This window comes from Glandiceps talaboti, chromosome 16 (genome assembly GCF_964340395.1).
Source record: "Glandiceps talaboti chromosome 16, keGlaTala1.1, whole genome shotgun sequence".
Lineage (NCBI taxonomy): Eukaryota > Metazoa > Hemichordata > Enteropneusta > Spengelidae > Glandiceps > Glandiceps talaboti.
In genome coordinates, this window is record NC_135564.1 from 16,975,309 (window position 1) to 17,000,858 (window position 25,550).

At 39.0% G+C, this 25,550-nt stretch overlaps 1 protein-coding gene across 1 annotated transcript in view; it reads right to left on the reverse strand.

Annotated features, from left to right (window-relative positions):
• Window positions 1–25,550, reverse strand: part of LOC144447731 (histone-lysine N-methyltransferase 2C-like) — a 65,004-nt gene that overhangs the window by 19,988 nt on the left and 19,466 nt on the right. Inside the window, exons 9-31 of the mRNA XM_078137811.1 lie at window positions 24,515–24,695; window positions 23,929–24,043; window positions 23,151–23,344; window positions 22,458–22,575; window positions 21,616–21,945; window positions 18,818–18,937; window positions 17,893–17,997; window positions 17,301–17,411; window positions 16,120–16,224; window positions 15,486–15,667; window positions 14,799–14,963; window positions 14,288–14,460; window positions 13,800–14,045; window positions 13,085–13,198; window positions 12,144–12,260; window positions 10,268–10,386; window positions 9,278–9,578; window positions 8,700–8,834; window positions 8,068–8,163; window positions 7,210–7,644; window positions 6,486–6,610; window positions 4,527–5,253; window positions 317–4,009 (exon numbers count right to left, since the gene is read on the reverse strand). Of these exons, the coding sequence (XP_077993937.1) occupies window positions 317–4,009; window positions 4,527–5,253; window positions 6,486–6,610; window positions 7,210–7,644; window positions 8,068–8,163; window positions 8,700–8,834; window positions 9,278–9,578; window positions 10,268–10,386; window positions 12,144–12,260; window positions 13,085–13,198; window positions 13,800–14,045; window positions 14,288–14,460; window positions 14,799–14,963; window positions 15,486–15,667; window positions 16,120–16,224; window positions 17,301–17,411; window positions 17,893–17,997; window positions 18,818–18,937; window positions 21,616–21,945; window positions 22,458–22,575; window positions 23,151–23,344; window positions 23,929–24,043; window positions 24,515–24,695 (8,007 nt within the window). The remainder of the gene's footprint in view (window positions 1–316; window positions 4,010–4,526; window positions 5,254–6,485; window positions 6,611–7,209; window positions 7,645–8,067; window positions 8,164–8,699; window positions 8,835–9,277; window positions 9,579–10,267; window positions 10,387–12,143; window positions 12,261–13,084; window positions 13,199–13,799; window positions 14,046–14,287; window positions 14,461–14,798; window positions 14,964–15,485; window positions 15,668–16,119; window positions 16,225–17,300; window positions 17,412–17,892; window positions 17,998–18,817; window positions 18,938–21,615; window positions 21,946–22,457; window positions 22,576–23,150; window positions 23,345–23,928; window positions 24,044–24,514; window positions 24,696–25,550) is intronic.

Sequence of the window (25,550 nt, forward strand, 5' to 3'; positions counted from 1 at the left end):
TTCTGTACAAACTATTCATTTTTAGCATGCATGAGGTGTGACAGCACGTCAAATACTTATGGTATGATGTGCAGTTTCACACAAAATGTGAAATTTCTATTGGGAATTTATATCCATGCAACAAATTAATTATTATAGGTGTACTTTCAATATATAATATCTTGTCTGTCCAGAACATGTGAAGATATATCAGTTGTATTGTTGTTTTTACCTAATTTTGTTATGGCATGAAATCTTTCCTTAGCTCACTTTGATCAGGCAAACACACTGGTGTTTTTTGTGGGTAAATTAGCCTAATCACTCTTGCCATACTAACCTTTGCTAGCAAACAACTTGGCTTCCCTCTGGAGCTTTTCAAAATCAATATCATTCAGAAATTGGTCACTTTGAGGGTGTCTCATTGGTGGTACACTGGCAGCTGATGCTGCTGCAGGCGTAGGTGCTGCTGCTGCTGCTGGTGCTGCTGGTGCTGGTTGTTGCTGTTGTTGGTGCATCTGTTCCATTTTCTCCTTCTCAAGAAGATCTTGCAGTAGCAGAGGTTGTTCCTCCAATAGAAGATGCTGGTGTCTTCTTGCTGCCTGTACTGATGCTGAGGATGAAGTGGAGGATGAAGAAGATGATGATGATAGAGAATGCTGCAAGTTCGAAGTAACTGTTGAGTTGCCAGTTGTTGATACAGCACTGGCTAATCCTGCTTTGAACAGATCACTGATATTGGTTGGCAGAGTAGTAGGGACTGGGATACCTTGGTTGCTGGCTGAAGTACTGGCACTGTTACTGTTATTACTGAGAACTGGTGATGCAGGTGTTGGTGTGTTAGCAGTTTGAGTAGGTGTACCAGCACCGCTACTGGTAGGAGGTACAGGTGTGTTGGCGCCACTGTTTTGGCCTTGTTGTGGTGGTGAACAGGATGTTTTCTCATCTGGTTTGTCATGCTCCCCACAACCTTCTGGTTTCCCACAGTGTGATGATGTTGGTGCCAAACCTGGCTCGTCTTTTATTTTTACAGACAGTAATGGACTTATTGACTGACCATCCCGTGATGCATCTTGCACTTTGTCTGGTGTTGAACTATCTTTACCTTGCTCTATTTTAACTTGGGTTGTTTCTCCTGGAGATTTCTCTCCACATCCTGATCCATTCTTGCATTTTTCAGACTTGTCCTTTTCCCTACAGTTGTTATCATCTTTTTCACCACAGCCATTACCATCACAACCAGTACTGTCTTTCTCTCCACATCCATTGCCATCACAACCTGGATTTTCTTTCTCTCCACAGGCGTTGCCATCACATCCAGGAGTATCCTTTTCTCCGCATCCATTGCCATCGCAACCATTTCCATCTTTTTCTCCACAGCCTTTCGAGTCATTTTCTCCACATCCCTCTTTTTCTCCACATCCACTGCCACTGCAGCCTTTGCTATCTTTTTCACCACATTCTGTGCTGTCTTTTTCCCCACATCTGTTGCCATCACAAGCTTTCTTGTCTTTCTCTCCACAGCCTTCCTTTTCCCCACATCCGTTGCCATCACATTCAGAACCGTCTTTTTCTCCACAGCCTTCCTTTTCCCCACATCCTTCTTTTTCCCCACATCCTTCTTTCTCTCCACAACCCTCTTTTTCCCCACAGCCCTCTTTTTCTCCACATCCACTACTACTACTACAACCGGTAGCATCCTTTTCACCACATCCGTTGCCGTCACAACCACTGCCATCTTTCTCTCCACATCCTTCTTTCTCTCCACAGCCCTCTTTTTCCCCACAACCCTCCTTTTCTCCACACCCATTACCACTGCAACCAGTGCCTTCTTTCTCACCAGACCCTTTCTCATCTTCTTCCTTGCAGTGACTGCTGCTTCCATCTCCACATCCAGATTGACTTTTCTCTTTGCATCCAGGTTCATCCTCCCCACATCCATGCCCATCCACACATTTTTTGCCATCTTTGTTATCGCATCCTTTTTCATTTGAGCCACATCCTTTGCTGTCTTTCTCTTCACAGTCTTTGCTGTTCTTTGTTTCATCACAGTTATCATCTTTATCCTTGCTGCTGGAACCATCTTTCTCATCATAACCAGACTTCTTCATCTCATCTTGTTCATCTTTAGGCTGTTCACTTTCATTCTTCTGTAAGTCAGATGTCGAAGGTGTTTTATCAGTTTCTTGTTTTATTTCAAATTTTTGTGGCTCTACCTTCTTCTCTTGTACACTTTGCTTAGTCTCTTGATTGGCTCCTGTAACAACCTCTGATTTCACATCAGTTTCCTTGTGTTCATGGTCTTCGCTGAGTCCAAGATCTTTGAATAACTGCTGATTAGCCTCTGAATGTCGGTTAGTGTCTAATTCTGGATCTGCATATTCAAGGATGTTGAATTCTCCATCTTTAAAAAGATCATCATCCAATGGTGGCTCACCGTGAGGATTATTCTCAAAGTCGTCATGAGAACTTGGGAATCCATCCTGAGAAGATTGATGAAAACTTGAATCTTGACTACCTTGCATGCCGGTCTGTTGGTGATGTTGATTTTGTTGCTGTTGGGCTTGACTGAAATGGGATCGTTGCTGCACACCAAATGTTTCACTCGCCATAGTACTTTGTCCTGGAATATTTGAAAATGCTGAGGCACCAGCCGCTGATGTAGGTGGAAATGGTGGATGTGGTTGTGACTGATCTTTAGGAATAAATCTTTGTCTTGGTCGCCCGTCCATGAAACCAGGGTGATTTTGTGGTGGTTGCATCTGTGGTGAAAACTGGGTTCTTGTTTGTTTCACAAGGTGATCATATGGATCGAGAGGATTCACATCATCCTGGGGGTGAGCCATCCTCGTTGGAGGCATCTGTGGAGGTGTTGGAGGTGGCTGTGGCAAACGCTGTTGAAGTCTTTCTTGTACCAAAGCCATCTGCGGGTTCCTTGGTCTTCCACCTTGGAACTGACCAGGATGTGTGGGGCCCTGTGGTGTTCCTTGTTCATGGCGTTTCAGTTCAATAAATTGATTTGGGTGTCTTGGTGGAGGAAATGGACTAGGCTGCCTCCACTGAGGTGGCCTCATTCCTTGTTCCGGATGCATGTCTGGAAATTGCTCTGTCCACTGTGGCCTTGGCATTGGTTGATTTTGCTCATTACTAAATGGAAGTCGTTGCCCAAATCGTGGCCTATTCATATCACCTGGGAAAGGTGGTCTCTGCTGGCCTGGTAGATGCGGCCTATGGTCTTGAATAAACGGTTCTCTGGGTATTGGGAACTGATGCCTCTGTTCAGCAAAATGCGGCCCACTGGGATAGGGTGGAGGTGGTTGTGATGGAGGTTGTTCCTGTGGTGGCCAGTGCCTAAGAGGCATATTGGCCTGCTGATCCCTCAACATTTGTTCCTGTTGCTCCTGCTCTTGTCTCCGTCGTCTTCTTTGCTCTTGTTGTTTTACTAGGAGTTCCCTTAGTTGTGCTTTTGGAAATTCTCCAACTGCAACCTGATCAGGTAAAGCTGCTAGTGAAAAGCGTTCAGGTACCGGAAACCGAGTATCAAGTGATTGAGATGTAGGTGGTGGTATTACATTCTGATTGTCAAGTTGTGCTCTTTGTTGTGCCTGCTGCATCATCTGCTGCATTTGCTCTAGGGCTGGTTGTTGTTGTTGTTGCTGCTGTGGCAGTGGCAGTGGCAGCGGTTGTTGTTGTTGCTGCTGCGGCGGCTGCTGAGGTAAGTGTTGCATGGGTGACTGTGGCATAGGTGATTGTGGAGGATGAGATAAACTGTCTAATGTTGGTTTCTCTTGTGGAGGCAGACTCTGAGGAGAGTCTTGTTGTGGCGATGGTTCACCTACAGAGACTGTCTGCCACGGTGAACCATGATGTGAATTGGGTTGGGAAAGCTGTTCTTGTGGACTATGTTCTCTGCTACCAGCTGCTTCAAGTGTCCTAGCCTTCTCTTCTTCCTCTTCAATGGCACCAGGTGTTCCAGGTTTTGATGGTGACTGGTCACCTTCTCGTAGTTTCTTTTTGTTTTGCCTTACAACTACTGAAATAAAAATAAAAGCACTCCATTAGTATTAGTGTCTGTGCAAACTACACAAAATCAGTCTGTTTGTAAATACCCAAGCATCACTATCAAACTTACATTTTTGACACCAAAAGCCTTCATTTTCACAAATAATGCCTCATGCCTATTTCACCAATATTGCCACCTAGTGGTCAGCTCTACCAATGGAATGTCATTCTGATGAGGATCGTTGACCACACTAGATTGTAATGTAAGCTCAGTGCTTCCTTTTTGCAAATATTGCCCCATAACTATTTCACCAATACTGCCATCCAGTGGTCAACTGTAACTATGGAATTTGTTGTTCTGATGACGATCATTGACCAGACAGATTATATGTGCAATGCTATTTACTAAATTGAATGTGTTAAACCCTTTGTCATTCATTTCACCAATACTGTTGTTGACCCTGCAGTCGCTGTATTGCTATCAAATCTGTGTAAACTATTCTGCAAACTCATGTAATTAGGAAAGATGAATAAAATTTAAGTAATACCTGCTGTGTTTGTTTTCTGGTCCATCTGTTGCTGTTGTTGTTGCTGTCTCATCTGTTGTAACAACTTCCACTGCCGTTCCTGTTCTTGCTCTCGCAACATTTTCTGCTCTTTCAAAATCTTCTGTTGATCTTTCTTGGACAAATTCCCGGGTCTAGTCATTGGCATACCAGCTCCATATCCTGGTGGAGGTGGCGGTGGTGGAGGCATTGACATGCTATCCACAGCTCCTACTACACGGGATCCTGGCATTCCTGGTGCCCTTGGCCCAGGTAACATCTGTTGATGACCTGGTAACTGTCCAAACCCTTGCATCTGACCGGCTGGTCCAGGGATCTGTCCTTGCATAGTACCAAGGTTTTGTAATTGACCAGGTCCATGACCCTGCATAACAGGCCTAGGTATCTGATTTTGTCCCATCTGAACAGGTCCGGGCAGCTGTCCTTGTCCTAGCTGCCCTGGCCCGGGCATACCAACTGGTATCTGTATAGGCCCTAAGGAACCTGGTCCCTGCATTGCTGTTAGACAGCCCGGTCCTTGCACCTGTCCAGCACTATGCATTTGGCCTGGAGATGTCATCAGAGTTCCAATGGGTCCAGATCCTGGACTTGGTACTGGAGATGGACTTGGAATCGGACTCCTCATTTGGGGAATCTCCATTTGATCCTCATTCATGTCATGACTAGTAAGTTTTTCTTGAGCCTTTTTCCTCTTTATGCCATCATTCAACTGCAGATTAAAAAAGAAAATAATTCCATTCATTCACGAGAGATTGTTCATTTAGATTATTTCCCCAAGACCACTTCCAAGTTTGAGACTTCTCATGCACATGCATATGCAAGTGTTTGAAAAGTTATGGAGTTATAAGTAGTGATACTGCATTCTTCATGCCTTGAAAAGAAATGTTTCTCTACAGACTCGCACTCATGCAAACCCTCTTATTCATTAGTATATACAGCCTGTTTCACATTAGTGTTCACTGCCTGTTCAATACTACAATGCAGAAACCAATATATAGCAAGGTCGCAATTTCTTGCTGCACTGTCTCAATGAAATAAACCACTTCAATGTAAGTAAATTGCAGTTGCGGTTGCAACTACATGTAGGTGCAGACATGCAGGCGACAGTTAGATATTATTCCCCAATATTTTCTTCCTTCAGCCAAGGAAAATATGAGTGAGACAACCCTTAGGTCACGAGTATTTTCCGGCTGAATGAAGAAAAATATCAGAGAATAACATATTTATACAATGTACTTGCACCAGTGATATCAAAGAAAAATCGGGGAAAGTAATGACAATTTTGAACATTTTGAGTCATATTTCGAACACACCAGAACCAGTGACGTAGACACGCGTTGTTGTGACATAGATGGGTGTTGTCCCGACATAGAACGACCAGAGTATATATTCCATATTTTTTCTTAAACTTGGCTGGTGCATGGTATAATGTTTTGATATCTGCATTTGATGTCTGCATAGTGGCATGTCGGTTCATTTCATTGAGACACAATGTCATAAGAAACTACATTCAATCAATCTTGCTATCTTGAAGTGTGGCATTCTTCTTATTGTTTTCTGCATCAAACAGAGCCAGTGAACACTACCATGAAGCGGGCTGTATTTGAAGATATTTAGAGTGTTATAGACTGAGCCATAAAGGAAAATGATAGTCAACGAAAACCTTGTACCTGTGGTGTCGGCATGTATTATTTTTACTTTTACATAACCATCATGCTGTAAAAGTTGATTAGAATGTATGGCTTTGGAATGAAACTTACTTTGGCAGTAACACTCACTCGAGATGTTGGTGGTAGTATGTTCTTTATCTTGAGAAAAGACAACACAGCGTTAGTCAGAAGGGTGTGAGTAAGGTAAGTATGGAAAATCACGCACAAACAAAGTTAGGGTAAAATGGTGGTTTTAGGTGATTAGTTCAGAAACATTACTCACTCTCCATACCTTTTGGGCATCCTTCAGTCTCTGGGCTGCACGGTTTTCTCTGGCTCTTTGCAGGAACGGTTCTTTTTCGTCTGATTTTGCCTTCCTCCATATCTTGGCTATCTGTTTTGCTCTTTGTGTCCAATCTATACAATAATTGCAAATATATCACTAGTCACTACACATATACGAGAAATTACTTGCATCTGTGCATGTGCACGCCAGTTGTATTTGCTGAGCTTACTTGATTGATTGATTGATTGATTGGTTGGTTGGTTGGTTGGTTGATTGATTGATTGATTGATTGAGAAAATGTTAAATATCCCAAAAGACATAACATACGAATGACTTGCACATACTTAAACAAGTTTTTGAGAATACAAAGTGTGTGGTAACACAGTTCCATGTTTTGCTAATAGCAGTAAGTAGGTCAAATGTACGCAAGTTTTCCAGTCACAGGTTCCCAATCAAAACAGAAGTTTGAGATATTGAAATCTATATAAGGAGAGTACATAGTTCACTGTTCCAAAATTACGAAAACAACATTAACACTGAACAATTAATCATTCTGTGATCAAGGTCCACAGTAGACAGATCACAACATTATATTTGTTTCCAATTTTACAATTCCAAAAGTAACCATCTTTTTATTGTCCAAATCTACATAAGTTTTACTTGACTTTCCCTCTCTGCTTCCAGACTTTGGTTATGATTTGAATAATTCCACTTGCGTACACCTACTAACCTGGATAGTCTTTCTTGAGATCAGGATGTTGCATATTTGCATACAATACAGGTGAAATCGTTGCCATGTCACCAAGAGGTTCATCTTTCTCCCACTTCAGAATATTTCGTTGATTATATGTTAGAGTCTCTCCATCTGGTTCGGCAGTTGGTGTAGTGGGCCAGGGACTCATTGGAGGGCCAAAGTCGGGGCTAAACACAGGACTACTCATATCTTGGCCAAGCGGATGTTGTTGTTGTTGTTGTTGTGGCTGTTGAAGTGGCGACTGATGTGGTGGTGGTGGTGGTGGCTGCTGAGGAGGGAAAGATGGCTGCAATGGCAGTGTTGTTGGTGGTGTTGGTCTCTGGTGGTGAACTGCAGTAATGGATTGTGATGTTACCACTGTAGTGCTGGTTGATGCTGCAGTAGCTTCTGTTGGAAATGGAATGTCTCCACCTATCAGAACAATATGTGGGACAGTTTTTATTTGAGTCCAATTCAATATGACAAACAAGATAACAATGCACAAGATTGTATCCATACAACCTTCAACATTTCCATACAATGAAAACATAGTTTATTTGGAAGCATACAACTTAAGTATGGTTTATTTTATTAATTTATTATTACTTTGATCTGAAAACACTTTAAGCCAATAAGTGCAATCTCTCAACTGTTTGAAAGTGAAACTGTTTCACTTCGATTTTTCAAGTAGGGAGCATGATAAAATTGTTTTATAAATTAAAAATCCAAAATAAATACCCAATCCTCATCCATGTGACTACTTTAATCCTTGTTCTATCAGGAATGATTTGTATGTGCATAAACTACACGTTGGGACAAACCAGGATTGAAAACAAAATAATCGCCCACACTTACCTTCTGTTGGAAGTTGTTGGACAGACGTCTGCTCATGTGGACCTAACATTCCTGACAGGATTTCATCCATTTCTTTACCATCCATTTGAGCAAGTTCTATACAACAGAAATAAAGACACAGATCAAACCTCTCTTCAACTACCCATTTCATCATCATTGCAACCTGGTTCAATACCTTCAAAACATTAGTTGTTATTTTAGAGTTTCCAAAGAAAATGTTTACATAGATGTTGAGAGATTACTAAACATGTTTTCCATGTATGTCTCCAAGTTTACTTCACATATTCAAGCGTACAGGAAACGAAACAAAAAATTTATGATTTATCTCTGTGAGACACTGATAAGCTAATTGACCATCTATGCATTTCCTGAATGAATTGTCCAGGAGTTTCTGCATTTTCTTAACTTCCTTGCTTTTCAGAGACAGATGTCCAAGGGTTTCAGATTTACTCTTTTTTTTAAAGGAAAACTGGAAGTGATCCATGTGGACCATCAATTTTGGTTGTCCACGGCACTTTGTAGTTTTCCTGGAAAAGTTTCAAACTTTTACTTAAAGTAATCACATAAATGCAGGTCTACGATAATCAAAACTCTGGTTGTTGAACTCATTGTCAGTTGACCTTGACATTTACCTTCAGTAACCATCTTATCGATGTCCTCCGCATCAAGTTCAGCTATTTGGTCACTTGTAGATTCAGTTCTACCAGCTGTATTGGCACTACTAGTACCACCAGTACCATCCACTGTAACAGTGCTTATATCAATTCCTGTCAAAATATCATCCAGAAACATGTCAGCAAATCATTTTTATTTATTTTGCTGACCACAAAACTTCCTAATAATCACAAGCTTTTACATTTTGAATACTTTCACTGATAATCTGAATAATAATGATAAAGAGATTTATATATCCATAATGCAATGCTCAGTGGCACTTTACAATAGATAAGTAAAAGGTTTCTATTCACAGTAGTGGCAAACTAACTGTCGCAATTGCCTTGTAGAAGTACACAAAGTTTACAGCTTCATAAACAGAGAAACCACAGTTGCATCAATGACTGTTGATTGTAATGAACACTCTGTTGAGCTTATGTCTTTCACGTAGCATTACTTCTGGCAATAAATGAATAACATAGAATTCTAACGTCTTCAAGTCGTTTTGAAGTTCACATCATCAATCTCAGAAGGTATGACAAGATAGTATACATACCCTCGGCACCTTTATTGAGATCACCACTCATTAGTATTCCTAGCAGCTCATCGTCATGCGGTAGGAAATTGAGTGGATCATCAGTGTTGCCAAGATCATTACCATCGATGTTTTCATTCTGTGCTGCATCACCTGTCGTCACTGATGGCACTCCAGTGGTAGCTGCACCCATAGGTAGGTTCTTGTCTAGATGTGTGTGAAGCTGACCAGGAGTCATTTTCTTCTCATCATCTGACCCACTTCCAAAGCCATCTTTCTTGTGCTTACTTGAGGTCAATAATGTTTTACCAAAGAATGCCTCCTGTAATGACAAATGTTTTCATATTACATCAATATGTGATATTCCGGTTGGCAGAAAAACAAAAGATTGCATAGTTTCACCACTAGGAGTGCTGTTCAATATGATAGTTGAGTACCTTGCACTGCCATGAGATTTAGCCCTCATCTGGGGCACCCTCTTGTGACACTGCGGTGGATAACCAGAGTATGGCATACTCACAAAGTCTACTACAGTTAGCATTTTCAAGAAGCAAGAAGACATGAAATACATGTCCTTGGTACCTAAAATCTTTGTAAAATAGAAATATTCCAGCTTTATTGAACTTATCATAAGTTCATACAACCAATAACACCAAAGTAAAGCATTTTCTGTATGTACCACAATCATTTATAGCATCCATATCAAGTGTAAAACTATACTCTTTCATTTGCTAATTGACCACATTAGAACATGCTAGGCTTGTAAATAAACCAATTGAAACAGTATACTTTAACACTTGATATGAATGCTATAAACGACTGTAGCACATAGAGAAAGTGCTTTATTTCAGTGTTACTCGTAATATGAATGCTATATATGAGTGTAGCACAGACAAAAGTGCTTTCTTCAGTGTTACTCATTGTAATATGAATGCTAAAAACGACTGTAGCACATAGAGAAAGTGCTTTACTTCAGTGTTACTCATTGTATTATACTTGATTCATACATACCTGTAGGTATGTTGGAAAAGAATGTTCCAACTGTGTTTTCCTTCTCCTCCTCTTCTTCTTCTTTTCCACAATATCTGATCCCAGCTCAGACCTGCCTTGCTCATCTCCACCCATTTCAGCTAGGAGGAAACAGAATACAGACAAAATTTAGATTCTAAGTTTTTGCTTTTATACTTACAAGTCTCTGCCTTCTATGAGGGACTGAAACTCACTATAAAACCATGACCCGAAAGCCAGCTGAGATTCTCACTTTTCACTGCTAGAAAATTTTGCGATTTTTAGTCTTCAGTTAGTTCTTAAAGACTAATTACTATTAATTACAGAGTGGTACATGGTGTTCATATACAATGTGACATTTTAATCACTACTTATTGTTATGTTAAATTCATTTTCCAGCGAAATAAGGGAAAACAAATCTTTATCTAAAATGTCCATGTTTACAGAACATTACTATGGAGATCAGCGCTATAGTAATTTGAGTCATTGAGTGACAAGTCCACTTTTGGATGCCAATTAATTACAATAAATGAATTTCTATGATTGACAAGTCCACGTTTGGATGCCAATTAATTACAATAAATGAATTTCTAGAGTAAATTCTATGATGAATAATTATTTCTGATGGCAATTATACCCCTGTTGTAATTATCAAGATATACAACTTTTGATACAGATCACTAATACAACCATCATACTTTTTACCAGTTCAAATTAAAGATATGATCGATGATGGCAGTGAAGTTATGTTTTTTATGTAGTGACATGGCCTGATAAATTTGTTGATGTTGTTGTTGATTCTTTTCCAACAAGTGACTTTGAGAGTGCTCAAAACAATGAATGTCAGTCACTGTGCCCTCTACGCCCATTTGACACACAATTTCTAGTGACGCACCAAAATTTACCCATTTCATCACCATGACAACCTGGTTCAATATCTTCAAAACAGTAGTTGTTATTTTAGATTATCCAAAGAAAATGTTTACATAGCATGTTGAGAGATTACTAAACGTGTTTTCCATGTGTGTCCCCGAGTTTGCTTCACATATTCAAGCGTACAGGAAACAAGATGAACATTTTATGATTTATCTCTGGTAAGCTAATTGACCATCTATGCATTTGCCTGAATGAACTGTCCAGGAGTTTCTGCATTTTCTTAACATCCTTGCTTTTCAGAGATTTCTCATTTTGACTCACAACAACAAAATTTGTGTATCATCAGAGTGCACACTGCTGTCAGTCTATTATTGACATAAAAACAAACACACTGAAAAAAACAATATCTTGGCTAGGTGATGACCAACATATTGTCTCCACTTCATGTGATTATAAAGGTCCCAAATTGATGACATGCATGATTGCCAATGTCCTAAATCAAGAAAATACTTTTGGTGTCCTGAAAAACAATGTCTTTGTATATTATTGAATTGCTACAAACAAGATCTCACTTTTGGTACCCTGAAGTGTCTTTCTATGAAACAATCTAAGTTGTCCAACAACATATTTACACATTGCTTTCATAGCCACCCAGCAGTACAAATCATGTTAGCTTAGAAAGCTCTACTTATGGACAGGCACCTAACACTGAATGCAACAACACAAAATATTTAAGACTTGCATGTCTGGCAAAATTTTTTTTTTTTCAATTTGTGTTTGCATAAACTTTTTGACCATCAAACAAAACATACACAGCTTTCTGTTAGTATTGCAGAATTATATTGCCATTGCTTTCAAATAAAAAAAAATAAAAAAATTTAAAATCCTACACATTTTTTTATAAGTACAAGGAAAATATGTATTTGCATATTTCTGAATCCCCCCCCCCAAAAAAAAAAAAAAAACAACCCAAAACAAAACAACAAAATGATGCAAAATGTACCTTCTTCTGCATTTTGACTAAGGACATCTCGACTGATAAGGCTGGAGATTTTTCTATTTGACAGTTTATTGAGTAATCCACCACGACCTCGTGGACGGACAACAAAACCACCAATTCCTAGCAAAAAAAAAAAGACAAAAAATAAACAAACTCATTTTGAAAAGGAAAGGATACTTTAACAACTCTGAAGTCACAATACGAAGCCATTTCATTTTACTTTTTTTTTTGCAAAGATTGGTTTACTTTTTTTTTGCAAAGATTGGAAACTAGTATGTAAAAAAAGGACCACCATGCACAGATCAAAATAAATTTATGTTACAAATTATGCAAGGAAGAAGAACAGGCAAACAAGTACATACACAGGATTCAGGAACAGTATTAGAAAAAGACAGCCAGTGAAAAAAAGGGTTTTCAGAAAAAGCTATTTTTTGGAGAGGAAAGATTTCAAGCATACCATTACAGTAACATCTGACTACTGTATCAGCAAAGTGAGCACGTTATCATTAATTCACTCAGGAATCAAGAATGTATACAGCTACCATGTAACCTTCAACCACTTTACGGTTTACAAAATTTTGAAAGTGGTGTTATAAGTGCATGTAGACTTCATACAATTTGGAAAATTTTCATCTCATCAACATCTGTAGAGGATAACTGATCCTGTACATGTTCAAACACTGTGTCAACATTCTGACAGCCAAAAAGGTATAAGTTTGTTTCCATCGTGAGTTAATCAAATTCACTATCTTACTGCTCCGAACATGATCTCAAAATAGAAGCGTCGTCAACAATTTTCTCAGCAGAAAATTACAGCCAATATTTACACACTTGGAAACTATCATAGCCATTAACAAGAAGAAAACATAAAAGCAAGAATACAGATTAAGTTATAACAGACAGAAGGAAAGTTCTCAACACAGCATAATCACAAAACTATGTACCTGGTCGGTACGCTGGTCTCCGTTTTTTCTTCTTCACAAAACTAGGGTCAGTTAAGTTAGTGTCATCACCTCCGCTGACTTCTGCTTTTTCTTCGTCATGCTCACCAGTTGAATCTGAGATGTGAAATATTTTTGTCACAAATCTTGGAAAAGTCCAGTCAGACATATTTCTGCCTTAGTACACTTGTTGATTACTGCTATCAACTAACATATGATTTGGGGTTATAAAATAGCACCTTGGTAACTTATTCAACTTTGAAATCTTTATAAAGAACCCCTCCTGCACTTGATACGTTCAGTCATTTTGGAGATTTCCTGCATGTGTTTATGGGAAATTTCTCCGCCAATGACATCACATTTACCAAAATCTCCTTGCTGTGACAAAGACTTTTTCATTTCAGGGGTACACACCTTCAAAAACACTACTGTGATTTCTGAATATGAAGGAATTGATAAATGAACTGAACTGAATGGAATGAATGAATGAATGAATGAATGGATGGATGGAATTGTGTCTGTGCGCGTGTGCACGCGGGCACGTGTGTGTGTGTGTGTGTGTGTGTGTGTGTGTGTGTGTGTGTGTGTGTGTGTGTGTGTGCACATGAGTGTTCATAAATCTGCCCTTATTACAAAGTTTAATCTATATTATTTGCTCTTTATAGTGTAGGAGTGTTTTATTTAGATGATGTATATTTCAACGACTACATCCACTCACCTCTGATGATTTCATCACTCATTAGTCCCACTGTCACATCCTGCTCGCCGAGTTTAGCCTTTTCTGCTTTCTGTAACTCTTTCAAGACTGAAAGACTGCCTGGACGGAATCGAGCTTTGCTGCGTGGATGTCGCGGTTTCATTGGCGGCGTCATTGACATGCTTTTAATCTGATTAAACCCTGACTCTGTCAAAAACACCCCTTCCATGGAGTACTGTTGAAGATGAATTGGTTTCACTGTTGATTCTGAAAATAGAGAGGAATTGAAAGAGCCGTTGATTAAACCCATCGTCCGTCAAAAAACACCCCTTCCATACTGAAATGAAATGGCCTAGTCACCATCAACCTCTTCGATCAATAAGGGCCTACTTATCTTGGCACAGATACAGTCCAAGACATCCGGATTTTCCCAACTTGTGTACATTCAAACAAATACCCCTCCTGGTAGGAAGATCATTAACACTACATATCCAATGAGTTGTTCTCACCTAAAGGTTGCGCCATTTCTTCTGAGGGTGGTGGTAGTGGTGGTGGTGGCGGAGGTGGTGGTTTGAGAGCAGGTTGAGTTGCTGGCCTACAATGAAGGCAGTGATAACCTTGATCTGCTGCTCTCTCAATATCATCTTCATTCTGAAATCCCTCACATTCTGCATGTAGCCACCTATAGCAAAAAAAAGCGTATATGTTGACTTCTACAATGTCTTCACAGTAACTTGAGTGTAACTTGTAAGATGCAATGGCAAGAGAGGGGTAGGCCGATGTACGAGGGCGCCCAACAAGACATATCTAACAGACTACTCGGTAACTACCCATGGACAGAAACTAACCATGTACAATGTATTTGTACCTTTCCCTCTCAAAACAGCTGACACACAACGTAACTTAGTATGGCAATGTCGATAAACAGCACCACTTTCTGTTACAATCCTTAAAGCTCATCTTATAAGATAACCATCATTCAAGACCATGGAATGCAAACATTGTGGTTTTAGGACTTACCTATAACACTGAATACACTGTAGCATGAGTTCATTCTCTATGTAATCTTTCAAACATGCACAACATGTTATGAGACTTGCACACGGACCACACTGCGTGTAGTTGTTTTGCCAGTCACAGTTAAAGCCTGGAGTAGTAGCACCACATTGTGTACAACAAACACACCTGGTGAATAAATAACAATATGCAAATCAGATATTTAACACACCTGGTGAAAGAAAAACAGCCTGCAAAAGTATGTAACACCTGGTGAATGAGTAACAATATGCATATAAGATCTCTAACACACCTGGTGAATGAATAACAATATGCAAATATGATAGCTAACACACCTGGTGAATGAGTAACAATATGCAAATATGATAGCTAATACATGAGGTGAATGAGTAACAAATGAAATATAGGTATACACAAGTCTCCTATAGTATGTTAACTTATCTTGCATTTAATATTGCCTTTGTCATATATGAAGTTATATCTGACCCTGACCATCCCTAAATGTTTCTATATTTTGACTCATCCACAACACTTTCTTTGGCATGGAATTAACCACTATAAAAGACATGGGGTAGTGCATCTATCATTCCCTTCCTACTGACATAGCTCTGAGTTTGATGTCATAGGCATTACAAAGTGTCATTACCCAGTATAGCAATATTCAATTTTTTGTCAATTCACCATACTTACCATTTACACTTCCAACCACCCTTGGGTACATTTTCTAATGGTGGGTCTAAGCAATATGTGTGATAGCTAATATCACAGTCATCACATAGCAAGAGACGTCCTTCGTCACTGGCCTTACCGCAACCCTCACACACTGTACAGTCCAGACATCTCCAGCCCTTGGATAAGACAACTTTTGTGATCTACAAAAAGAAAACACAAAGAGTTGAACACTTGATAGCATGGATAGCAGTGTCAGCCAGGATAAGACCGAGTAGAGGTTGCCATTTTCAGGACAGCGCCCTCTGGTGGCAGCATATACATGAACAACAGCTCTTTTGGACAGCTATGATTTAACACATACAATACACGTACATGTTTCTGCTCCATACCATCTATTGCCATGCATTAAATGTTTTCTCGTTATTTCACTATAACACTAACTGCTATATCAATCAACCTCATAGAAACTGTTGATATACTTACTGGGAACATTTTTTAGTGAATAATTATAATATCAATGCAGTCATACATGCAAAAGATGTGATACAAATTATTCAATTTTTTCATGGTAAATGAACTGCCCCACAAATCGGTAATCATAGTAGGAACAGGACTGTGAACAGAAAGTATCAATCTGTCAACCACAACTCACCTTGATGTTAACACAATAGGGGTGATAGCACTGTCCACACTGAGAGCATGTCAGAAGACGTCCCTCAGCACCTCGACCAAAACTGCCACAACTTACACACATATCCTGAAAGATAACACACAAGGACTTTGGTCAAACATGACATTCAATGTATCATACTTTTAATAATACATATACACCCACTTTATCCACCCATGCACATAATTACAGCCTAGTTCCTATATAGTATCATTACGATTTACACCTCCACTCACTTTAGAAACCACGTTGGCATCCAGACAAATGTAATTATGACTCCAATAATACATATGATATACATCGACTTTATCAGCTTTGCCACCATGAACATAATTACGACTGCAGCAAGCCAGTTGGCAGCTCTCTCAGATAAGACACAAACTTTGTTTTGTTTTGTGGTGAAATTTTGATATATGCTATTACAGGACGTTCAGGTAATTATACACACTGCAGAGCAGCATTCTGATAGCAAATTTCTCTCAAGTGATGCCACATTCCAACTCATCTCTATTCATACTACTTTGATTACAGGGTAATTATGCCACCGTACAATCAAGGCAGCTGTCATCCATTTGTGTATTCTACCCCATGCGACAACAAATAATTTTAGTTTGTGCATATCATAGTTAGCTGAAAGATGGCTTTCTGAAAATAATGTCAAGGGTGTATATGTCACAATACTGATAGTAGTTTGTGTTTGTTCAAGAATTGTCAACACCATTGTCACCACTATAGTTTGAATGTTTTTAATCCAAGCATTCATCAATACATCCCCATCCCCACCCCACCCCCACTGCCACCCCACCCCCACCGAGTCTTGTGCTGGTGTTACTATAGCACTCAACACCAGTCAATACTTATGCCCCTGGAAGCACAAAAATTTGTTTCAAATTTTGAAATTACCATCAACATCTCTGCTAAATCTAAGCAAGTCTTGTATGTAAAACTGTTATGTAATCATGACCCTACATGACCTTTATTGGGAGGGTAGCTAATTATGAATGCCTGGACAATATAAAATCCACTCAGATTTTAGCAGAGCTGTTGCTTGTTGATTCCACATTCAAAAGTTGAACACAATTTCTGTGCTTCCAAGAGCATAAGCCTTGGTTTGGTGTAGAGGGCTACAGTAACACCAAAACAAGTCAATAGGCTAAACTTACCTGAGTGAGAGTAAATTTATCTTTGACAGAAAATAAGACAACTGTCGTGTGCATGCCGGTATCATCTTCATCTTTCTTCTCATTGCCACTATCTTGTGTTGTACATGATGTCTGGTAAGACATAAAAAACATGTCTCATTCACGATCACTGGCAATTAAAGCTGTTTGTGTTACGGCTAAAATGATGTAGGCTTGGTGTTTCACTCATGTGACATTACATTTACAGCTAAAACAATGAAGGCTTAGTGTTTTACTTATGTGATGACATTTACAGTTAAAATGATGTTGGCCTGGTGTTTTACTCATGTGACATGACATTTACATATAAAGTCCCAAGAGTTCAGCATTCAAGAAATGACAAAATGTTATTCTTACACACAGATTAAAGAATAAACTTTTCATTTATTTTTATTTACAATAATTTTAGGCAAAAACAACTCTTCCAACTAATGGAAAGTAAATGTGTACAACATCAAAAGGTGAAACAAAACCTAAGACGACACACAATAGGATGTACAATACTAAGAAAGAGAAAACACCACAAAGTGTGAGAGGGAACAAGAATTTAAAAAGAATATGAAAGTAGTAATACCTGTGTTATTTGCAGTACACTACTAGGTTTGAGTTTAGGTTTAGGGCCTCTCTTGGCTGGTGGACCAGGATGTCGTCTCCGCTTGGCAAGCTGCGCACCCCTCCCCTGTTGAAAAAATACATCACATACAGGTACATTAGCCTGAATATTCTGGGTCTAACAGCATTGCTAAACAAGACAGCCAGCCAAGTCTCTGGCATACATATCTATTTCAAGACACTGTATGTATTTCAATAGCCTAGAGTCAAGTTGTTGGATGATTTTCAGGTTGACCATCATCTCCCCTCACAGACAAGTCAAAATTCCTACATGACTCAACTCTGGGCTAGTCTTTCCATGAACATGCGACAACTACGGAAGTAGTCTACTAAGAATACTGTGTTATTTTCAGCCATGTTGTATGGCCTTACACACAAACATTAAGATATGGGAAGAAATTCCAAGCACCAGACTGATTTCACTTTGCAGTGCTTAGTAAATGCATTTTGTTAACTATTATTCTTGACATTATCAATGCATGACTCAACTATTCCACTTCTGCCTCTGCTCATAAATGCCTATGTATATATGATCAAAATGTTGACATCTCGAGATAAGAGAGGTATAAAATGCTGCTGAAAAAAACAACACATAAAGCTGTTATTTTTCAGCCAGTCTTCAGTCTTAATAGCCTTTTGTGACTTCCCAACAAAATGTTAACATTAAAGCATGTGTATTGCACATTACAAAATACATACATACAGCATTTCCAGCAACCACATTTGAAGACCATCAAAACGTGCATGCCTCGTTCAGGAACACTCGTGACTGCTGAACTTTGGAAGCTGACTTTTCACAACAAACTTAGGGGGGTCAGATATGAAAAACAACCAATTGAAAGACTTCTCGCTATGGGAGTGCTAAGTAACTTGCTGTCAAAACTCACCCTCGGTCGTCCTGCGCCAATTCTCTTGATGACCGCTGGTTTTCCAAGCCCAGGCGTTTTTGTACTTGTCAGTAAATTTGAAAGGCTTGATGCAGTGCTTGGTACACTGGACATTTCTCTCTGCAAAATCCAAACGCAAACATTGCTTAAAGTAAACAAAATGTTTGGCAGTTGAATAATACCCAAGGCTAATAAATCAGATAAGAGCAATAAAGGTACAGTTTACACAGCTCATAAACTTATAAATGGAGGATTTCTTATCAGTGGGGCTGGTCTAGTTCCAAACTGGAGTAAACAACACTCAGTGCCTGTTCTGTCATAACAGGTGTATACATAACCCTGGGTTACATACCTGCCTTTGCTATCTCAGATACTATGAAAGACATAGCAAACAAAATCAACAAATAAAACTTCATTGCTGTGACTCAACATTCTTGTGTATTTTCACCGACTGAAAAGGTAGTGTGTGCAATTTACTAATGCCTATCGGAACCTGGATCATATCAAAGGCTTTAAGTATACGCTCTCTTCAAAATACTTTAATCTTGGATACAAAAGAAGGATCAGCTCTTAAAGTGGCACAAACCGAATATGATCCTTTTAACACAGGTGAAAAAAAATGTATATATATATATATATAAAACCTCAAGAAAGTATTCTAATATATATGTTAGCCTAGTGCTATATCTAGCATCAAATCTCAAGATCTCTGACCTAGTCTTGTGGTATCTGTGGCACCAAATCTCAAGAGCTCTGAACTAGTCTAGTGCATGGCATCAAATCTCAAGATCTCTGAACTAGTCTAGTGCTATCCGTGGCATCAAATCTCAAGATCTCTGAACTAGTCTAGTGCATGGCTTTGAATTCCAAGATCTCTGAACTAGTTTAGTGCTATCTGTGGCATCAAATCTCAAGATCTCTGAACTAGTCTAGTGCTATCTGTGGCATCAAATTCCAAGATCTCTGAACTAGTCTAGTGCGTGGCATCAAATCTTAAGATCTCTGACCTAGTCTAGTACTATCTGTGGCATCAAATCTCAAGATCTCTGAACTAGTCTAGTGCATGGCATCAAATCTCAAGATATCTGAACTAGTCTAGTACTATCTGTGGCATCAAATCTCAAGATCTCTGACCTAGTCTAGTGCTATCTGTGGCATCAAATCTCAAGATCTCTGAACTAGTCTAGTGCATGGCATCAAATCTCAAGATATCTGAACTAGTCTAGTACTATCTGTGGCATCAAATCTCAAGATCTCTGAACTAGTCTAGTGCATGGCATCAAATTTCAAGACCTCTGAACTAGTCTAGTGGTATCTGTGGCATCAAATCTCAAGATCTCTCTCTTTCTAGATCAGATACAATTGGTAGATGTAGACTATGTTTAATGTTGGTGCATGCATTCAATGCCATTGAACATCATCTACTGACATAGTTAACACAGCTGACTGCATAATAGACGTTTCTATGACATCTTAGTCTACAGTTTTGCACATATACTAAATCACGCCACTGAATTATAAATAAATCAGGCCTAAATACTAAGTTTGAGTTCTGTAGTGATGGTTTAGTATTATGCTGCAGTGAGCAGAATACTAGTGCAGGAGGCAAATTTTGATGTCCAGCAAAAATTCCCTCAAAAAAAAACATTCAGCTTTTACGTGTTCTGTACACCAACTCTGTATCATATGTCTGTGCATGTCTATTTTTAGTCTCAATTCATCACCTATATTTTCTGGTTTACTGAAAATTAAAGGCTGTTGCTGGACTAAAAAAGTGCATGGGGTAAACTAGGTCACAACCTGGAGTTCATGTCACCTGTACTTATTTTGTTTATCATCTCTGTCTTAAATACACCAAATTCTGATTATCAGAAAGATAAAAGATTTCATGGTTTGGCCACTAGGAGTGCTGTTCACAGGCTGTTTTGGGACTGGAAGCGAGGGCCAGAATAGTTAGGGTATTGCAGCATAAAGACAGCAGCCATGAAGCTACCACTCACTTTCTGTGAGTGTTCCCACTGTACTATTTTTTAGCAACCACTGGTAATCAAAAAAATTGCTAAGTTCTGACTTGAGCTCTAGCACAGACCTGTAATGGCACAAAAGCCATTTACACTCTCTCAACACTCCGAGTCTGGGCAACATACAATCCATTGCAGCCTTGTTACGCATATAGGATTAAAACATTCACAAAACAACCTCTATCCTGCCAGGTCCTCTTTCATACAGCTGGATTGACGAGTTCAAATCTTGTTCAGGGACTTATGAATCAATCAATCAATCAATCAATCAATCAATCAATCAGAAACTTTACAGAGTACCTGTATCTAATACACAGTAAAGTTCACAGGCGCTGTACACTTATGTATTGAAAACTTTTTTGCAAATAATTGTTTTTTATTGACTGTGGGTGTCTGTCGAACTCCAATGGCAATTTGTTCCAAAGACGCCATTCGCGAGGCATGTCGAGAAAACACAACCACCAAAGGAAGTAAGTCTGCAAATGGGTTCAAACAATAAATATGTGTCCGATGACCGAAGTGTGCAGAGATTAGGCTGCTCATGGAGAGTGCCTGAAAAGTATGGCAGTGAAAGACCATGCAATACTTTATAGGTGGTCATTCAGAGACAAATAGCAGTGGAAAGGCTTACACTGGTGACCAGGGGTTTCCAAGCCAGCCACTCTAACCATTTGGCCATCATGACTCCAAAAGATCATTTTTAATATACAAATATTGATATTGATATTACTATTATTCATAGCCTTGTATTTCCTGACAAAAAAAAAACCAACTAACCTGTACAAATGGTATAATCTTCTCCGTGGTATGAAACTCAATGTCAGCACTATTTACACTGTCTTCATTAATCAAGGTGTCTTGAGAGCTTTGATGACTCTCAGTTTCTAAACTGTCTTCAATAATACCGCCTGCCGTCAGAAGCCTAGGATCTCGTATAACATCTATTCGCATTCCCGGCGGAATGTAGTCAGGATCGTCATCTTGCTGCGGTGTATCTGATATGACATCGTTTTCTGTAAAGTTGCTGTCAGAATCCATTGTGGCTGTAGCATACACCCCTCTACTATCTATGATTTCCATGGGATGTTCTACATCACTCAGGGGATCCTGTGTGTAAAGACCATATTTGTATCCATGTAAGAACTAGTAAAGTACACCATAGTTCTGTTAGTTATTGAAAAGACAAAAGTTTGTACGGTTTTCGCCACTAGGAGTGCTGTTCAGCAGCTTTTTGAAGGAACATGAGGCAGAATCAGTACTGTGGTGTAACTGTGGAAAAAAAATTGTTACTATTTATTCGACACCGAATTCCCATTTTTTCATCAGCAAAATTGTTATTTGTCATATAGTCACATTTGACATGGTCAAACAACTTTACTATCACAGAACAACTTCAAATTGCCGCCCACCTTATATTTCTGAAACCATTTTCATGCGAAATCATATATAACCCCACGAAATATTAGAATTCATATCATTTTCAAATCAGAAATACTTCTATGATTGTCACTCCACTTGGTTGACATCAATCACTTGATTTCTCTCCTTTCAAACCACTCACAGACTTGCACTAACAATAAGCTTGGGTTCATACTACTATTACGATGGCTGCTTCTCACCTGTGACAGATCTTTGTTCCTACAATCTGGGCAGTTATAAACAGCATGTGCACCTTCATCTTTACGTTGTTGATACGTAGCCATATCAATACTGTCATCACAGTCCGCATGTACCCATCTGTACAAATCAGAGAAATGCATGATTAGACGAATACACAATACTCCAGAAAAAAAAAGAAAAAGATTGTACAGTTTGACCATTAGGAGTGCTGTCTGGAAGCAGAAGTGAGGGCCATGATAGCCGGAGTACTGGCACTTTCCCTTGAAAAAATCATTTCCCTTTGTTTTTAAGATAACAGTTGGTTACATTCCTAACCAGTCAGAACATTCTTCTAACTTTGTTTCTAGTGATCAAGTAATATTTAAGATATCACGGATTTGTTTTAGTCACATTTTGTTGGCTTCTTCATGTTCTACCATGTAATTTTCATTCTCACATTTCATGTGGGGCGCCCTCTTGTGACACTTTGAGGAGACTTTCATTAATACACGAGACAACAAGCACTTAGGCATTACATAGAACAAGTTTCTGAACAGAATCAGGCTTACAATGGGACAGTATCAGGCTGACTAAAAAACATCTTCATTATCACACATGTATCAAACTCTTCTAACTTTAACCTGAGCGGAGGAATTACAACACTTTTTGTGGTAAGTAACAGAGGCTAATATATACATTCATAACATACTTACTTTTTACAGTGTTCACACTGTACCATGGTGTTGGCTGTTGTGTGTTGCCTGTAAGCTTTCCCACAGATGGGACAACAAAGCCCTTTGTTTCTCTGCTGATAGCAACTATCACACACACTGTAGTTGAGGTGCCATCGTGAACTTGGACCACTGCCTGGTGTTCGAGAGCCACAGTCTGTACATACACGACAATTCTACAAACAGAAAACAAAGTTCGTAAATTAATCTGCAGTTGACAATCACGACACATCAAATGATAGTGCACTTGTCTACTATGAATCACGGACTGTGAAATTTTACGTCAAAATAGTGCAGTTTTACTGTTACAGAAACTCCCTTGATTAGGTCACCAAGAAAAACAATGAATCTCTCTGCCCAGTGCAGTTTTTGAGATAAATCATTGCAAAAAACTTTGGCTATATCCAAGACCATTCCTTTGTGTACAGCAAACTTACCAATAGCTATGGTTTCCATGAAGGATTTCCTGCAAATGCCATCGTACACTCTACACCAATTTTACATGCTACCAACGCATAGCTATTTCTTGTGACACACCAAGATTTGATGTTCCCCTATTCCTTACTATGTGGTGACTCACAAAATATTATAGTTTTTATCATTTTGACCCACAATAAAAATGTTGTTTTTTTTAATTAGAAGATACATTGGAAGACTCTGAAATGATAATGCATTTTCTGATATTTCATTTCCTATCCCTTTTTACTCTCAACTCTGTATGAATTCACCAAGGCGACAAAAGAAACAGTCGTCAACTTACCCTACACTTCCAGCCATTCTTTGGAATAGTTTGCATGACAGGACGTAGACAAAATGTATGATAGCCTTTATCACAGGTATCACATACAAGCATTTTATTATCATCACCAGGTTGCCTGTAATACATACATTTACAATATCTGGTTAATCATAAATATCCCATGAGAGGAACACAGAGACAGAGACAGAAACTGAGACAGAGACAGAGACAGAGACAGAGACAGGGACAGAGACAGTCACCCACACACACACCCATCCATACATGTACAAACATATACATTCCCACACACACACATGCATGCACACCTGGACATGCACACACCACAGATACACACCCACACACCCATCCATCCATATACATGTACAAACATATACACACACACACACACACACACACACGTTTCAGTTCATTGTTTCAACAGGTAATCGACCAAATTTTGTCCTCAATTATTAGCACTGACTCTCGCAAGCATTGAAAGCCTTTTGTGCCCCGAAACACTCTAATAACCAAACACCAAGTACACAGTAGAGCAGAACCTGCAGTGTTCTGTCAATATCATTCATTTAGCATGATCTGCCACACTTACCTACAAGTTTGACATATTTTACATTCAGGACACTGCCAGCCTGCCCTGACCACAGGATTGACATCGACCGGTGGATCTAAACAACTCCCATGGTAATGTTGACCACAGCTTGTACAGAATAACTGTTCCATCATGTCACCTGGACTATCACACACAACGCAGTTAGCCTCCTCTTCAGCAGCTGTGCATGCAAAGAAAAACAAACATCAATGAAATTATGAACAGTGAGATGTCGCTACCTAATCTCACATACCTTTTCATCAGCTGGTCCCCAAATCTATAGTATAAACATGTGATGGACAACAACTTATAGATATAGATTCTATACAAGATATAGATTCTATCTATAACAAACGCATAATGTCGAAGGCTCATAGTGTTCTGAAAGACCCTTCCCATCCACTATATGCAGAATTCTACGACCGTTGTATTTCAAGGAGTGGTAGATACCGTGCTCCAGCAGCTAAAAACCAATCGTTTTAAATCGTCTTTCATTCCATCCGCTATCTCAGTTCTTAACAGCAATCATTGTCGCTCTTTTTAGTACTGTGCTGTCGTTTTAGTATGTCGTATAATATGTAATGCTATCTTTTGTATTGGTTTTATTTCTGTTTTACCTGCAAGAACTGTAGTTTTAATTTCCCCTGGTGGGATGAATAAAGTAATTTTGATTCTGATTCTGATTCTGACTTTAAAAAAAATAGCATCCGTTAGATTTAAAAACAACTGGACTGCCATCAAAATGTGTTATGCATGTACTATACAGATTTTCACAAATATTTTGTCTAAAATATACATTTTAACCATTGAATTTCCTCTTTCGCAGTTCAAACAGTGTTGCCCTTGAGGCAGACTTGACATTCCATTTATGCACAGTAAATTCTCATTATACAACAAACTTTGTTATTCACGTATTCTTTACTATGTGATGACTCTTTCATTTTCACCCACTACAAAATTGTATGCATTATGAGCATGCAAACTGTTGGTGAAAATGCCGCAATCCGGTTATAGGAAAGATAAAAGATTTCATGGT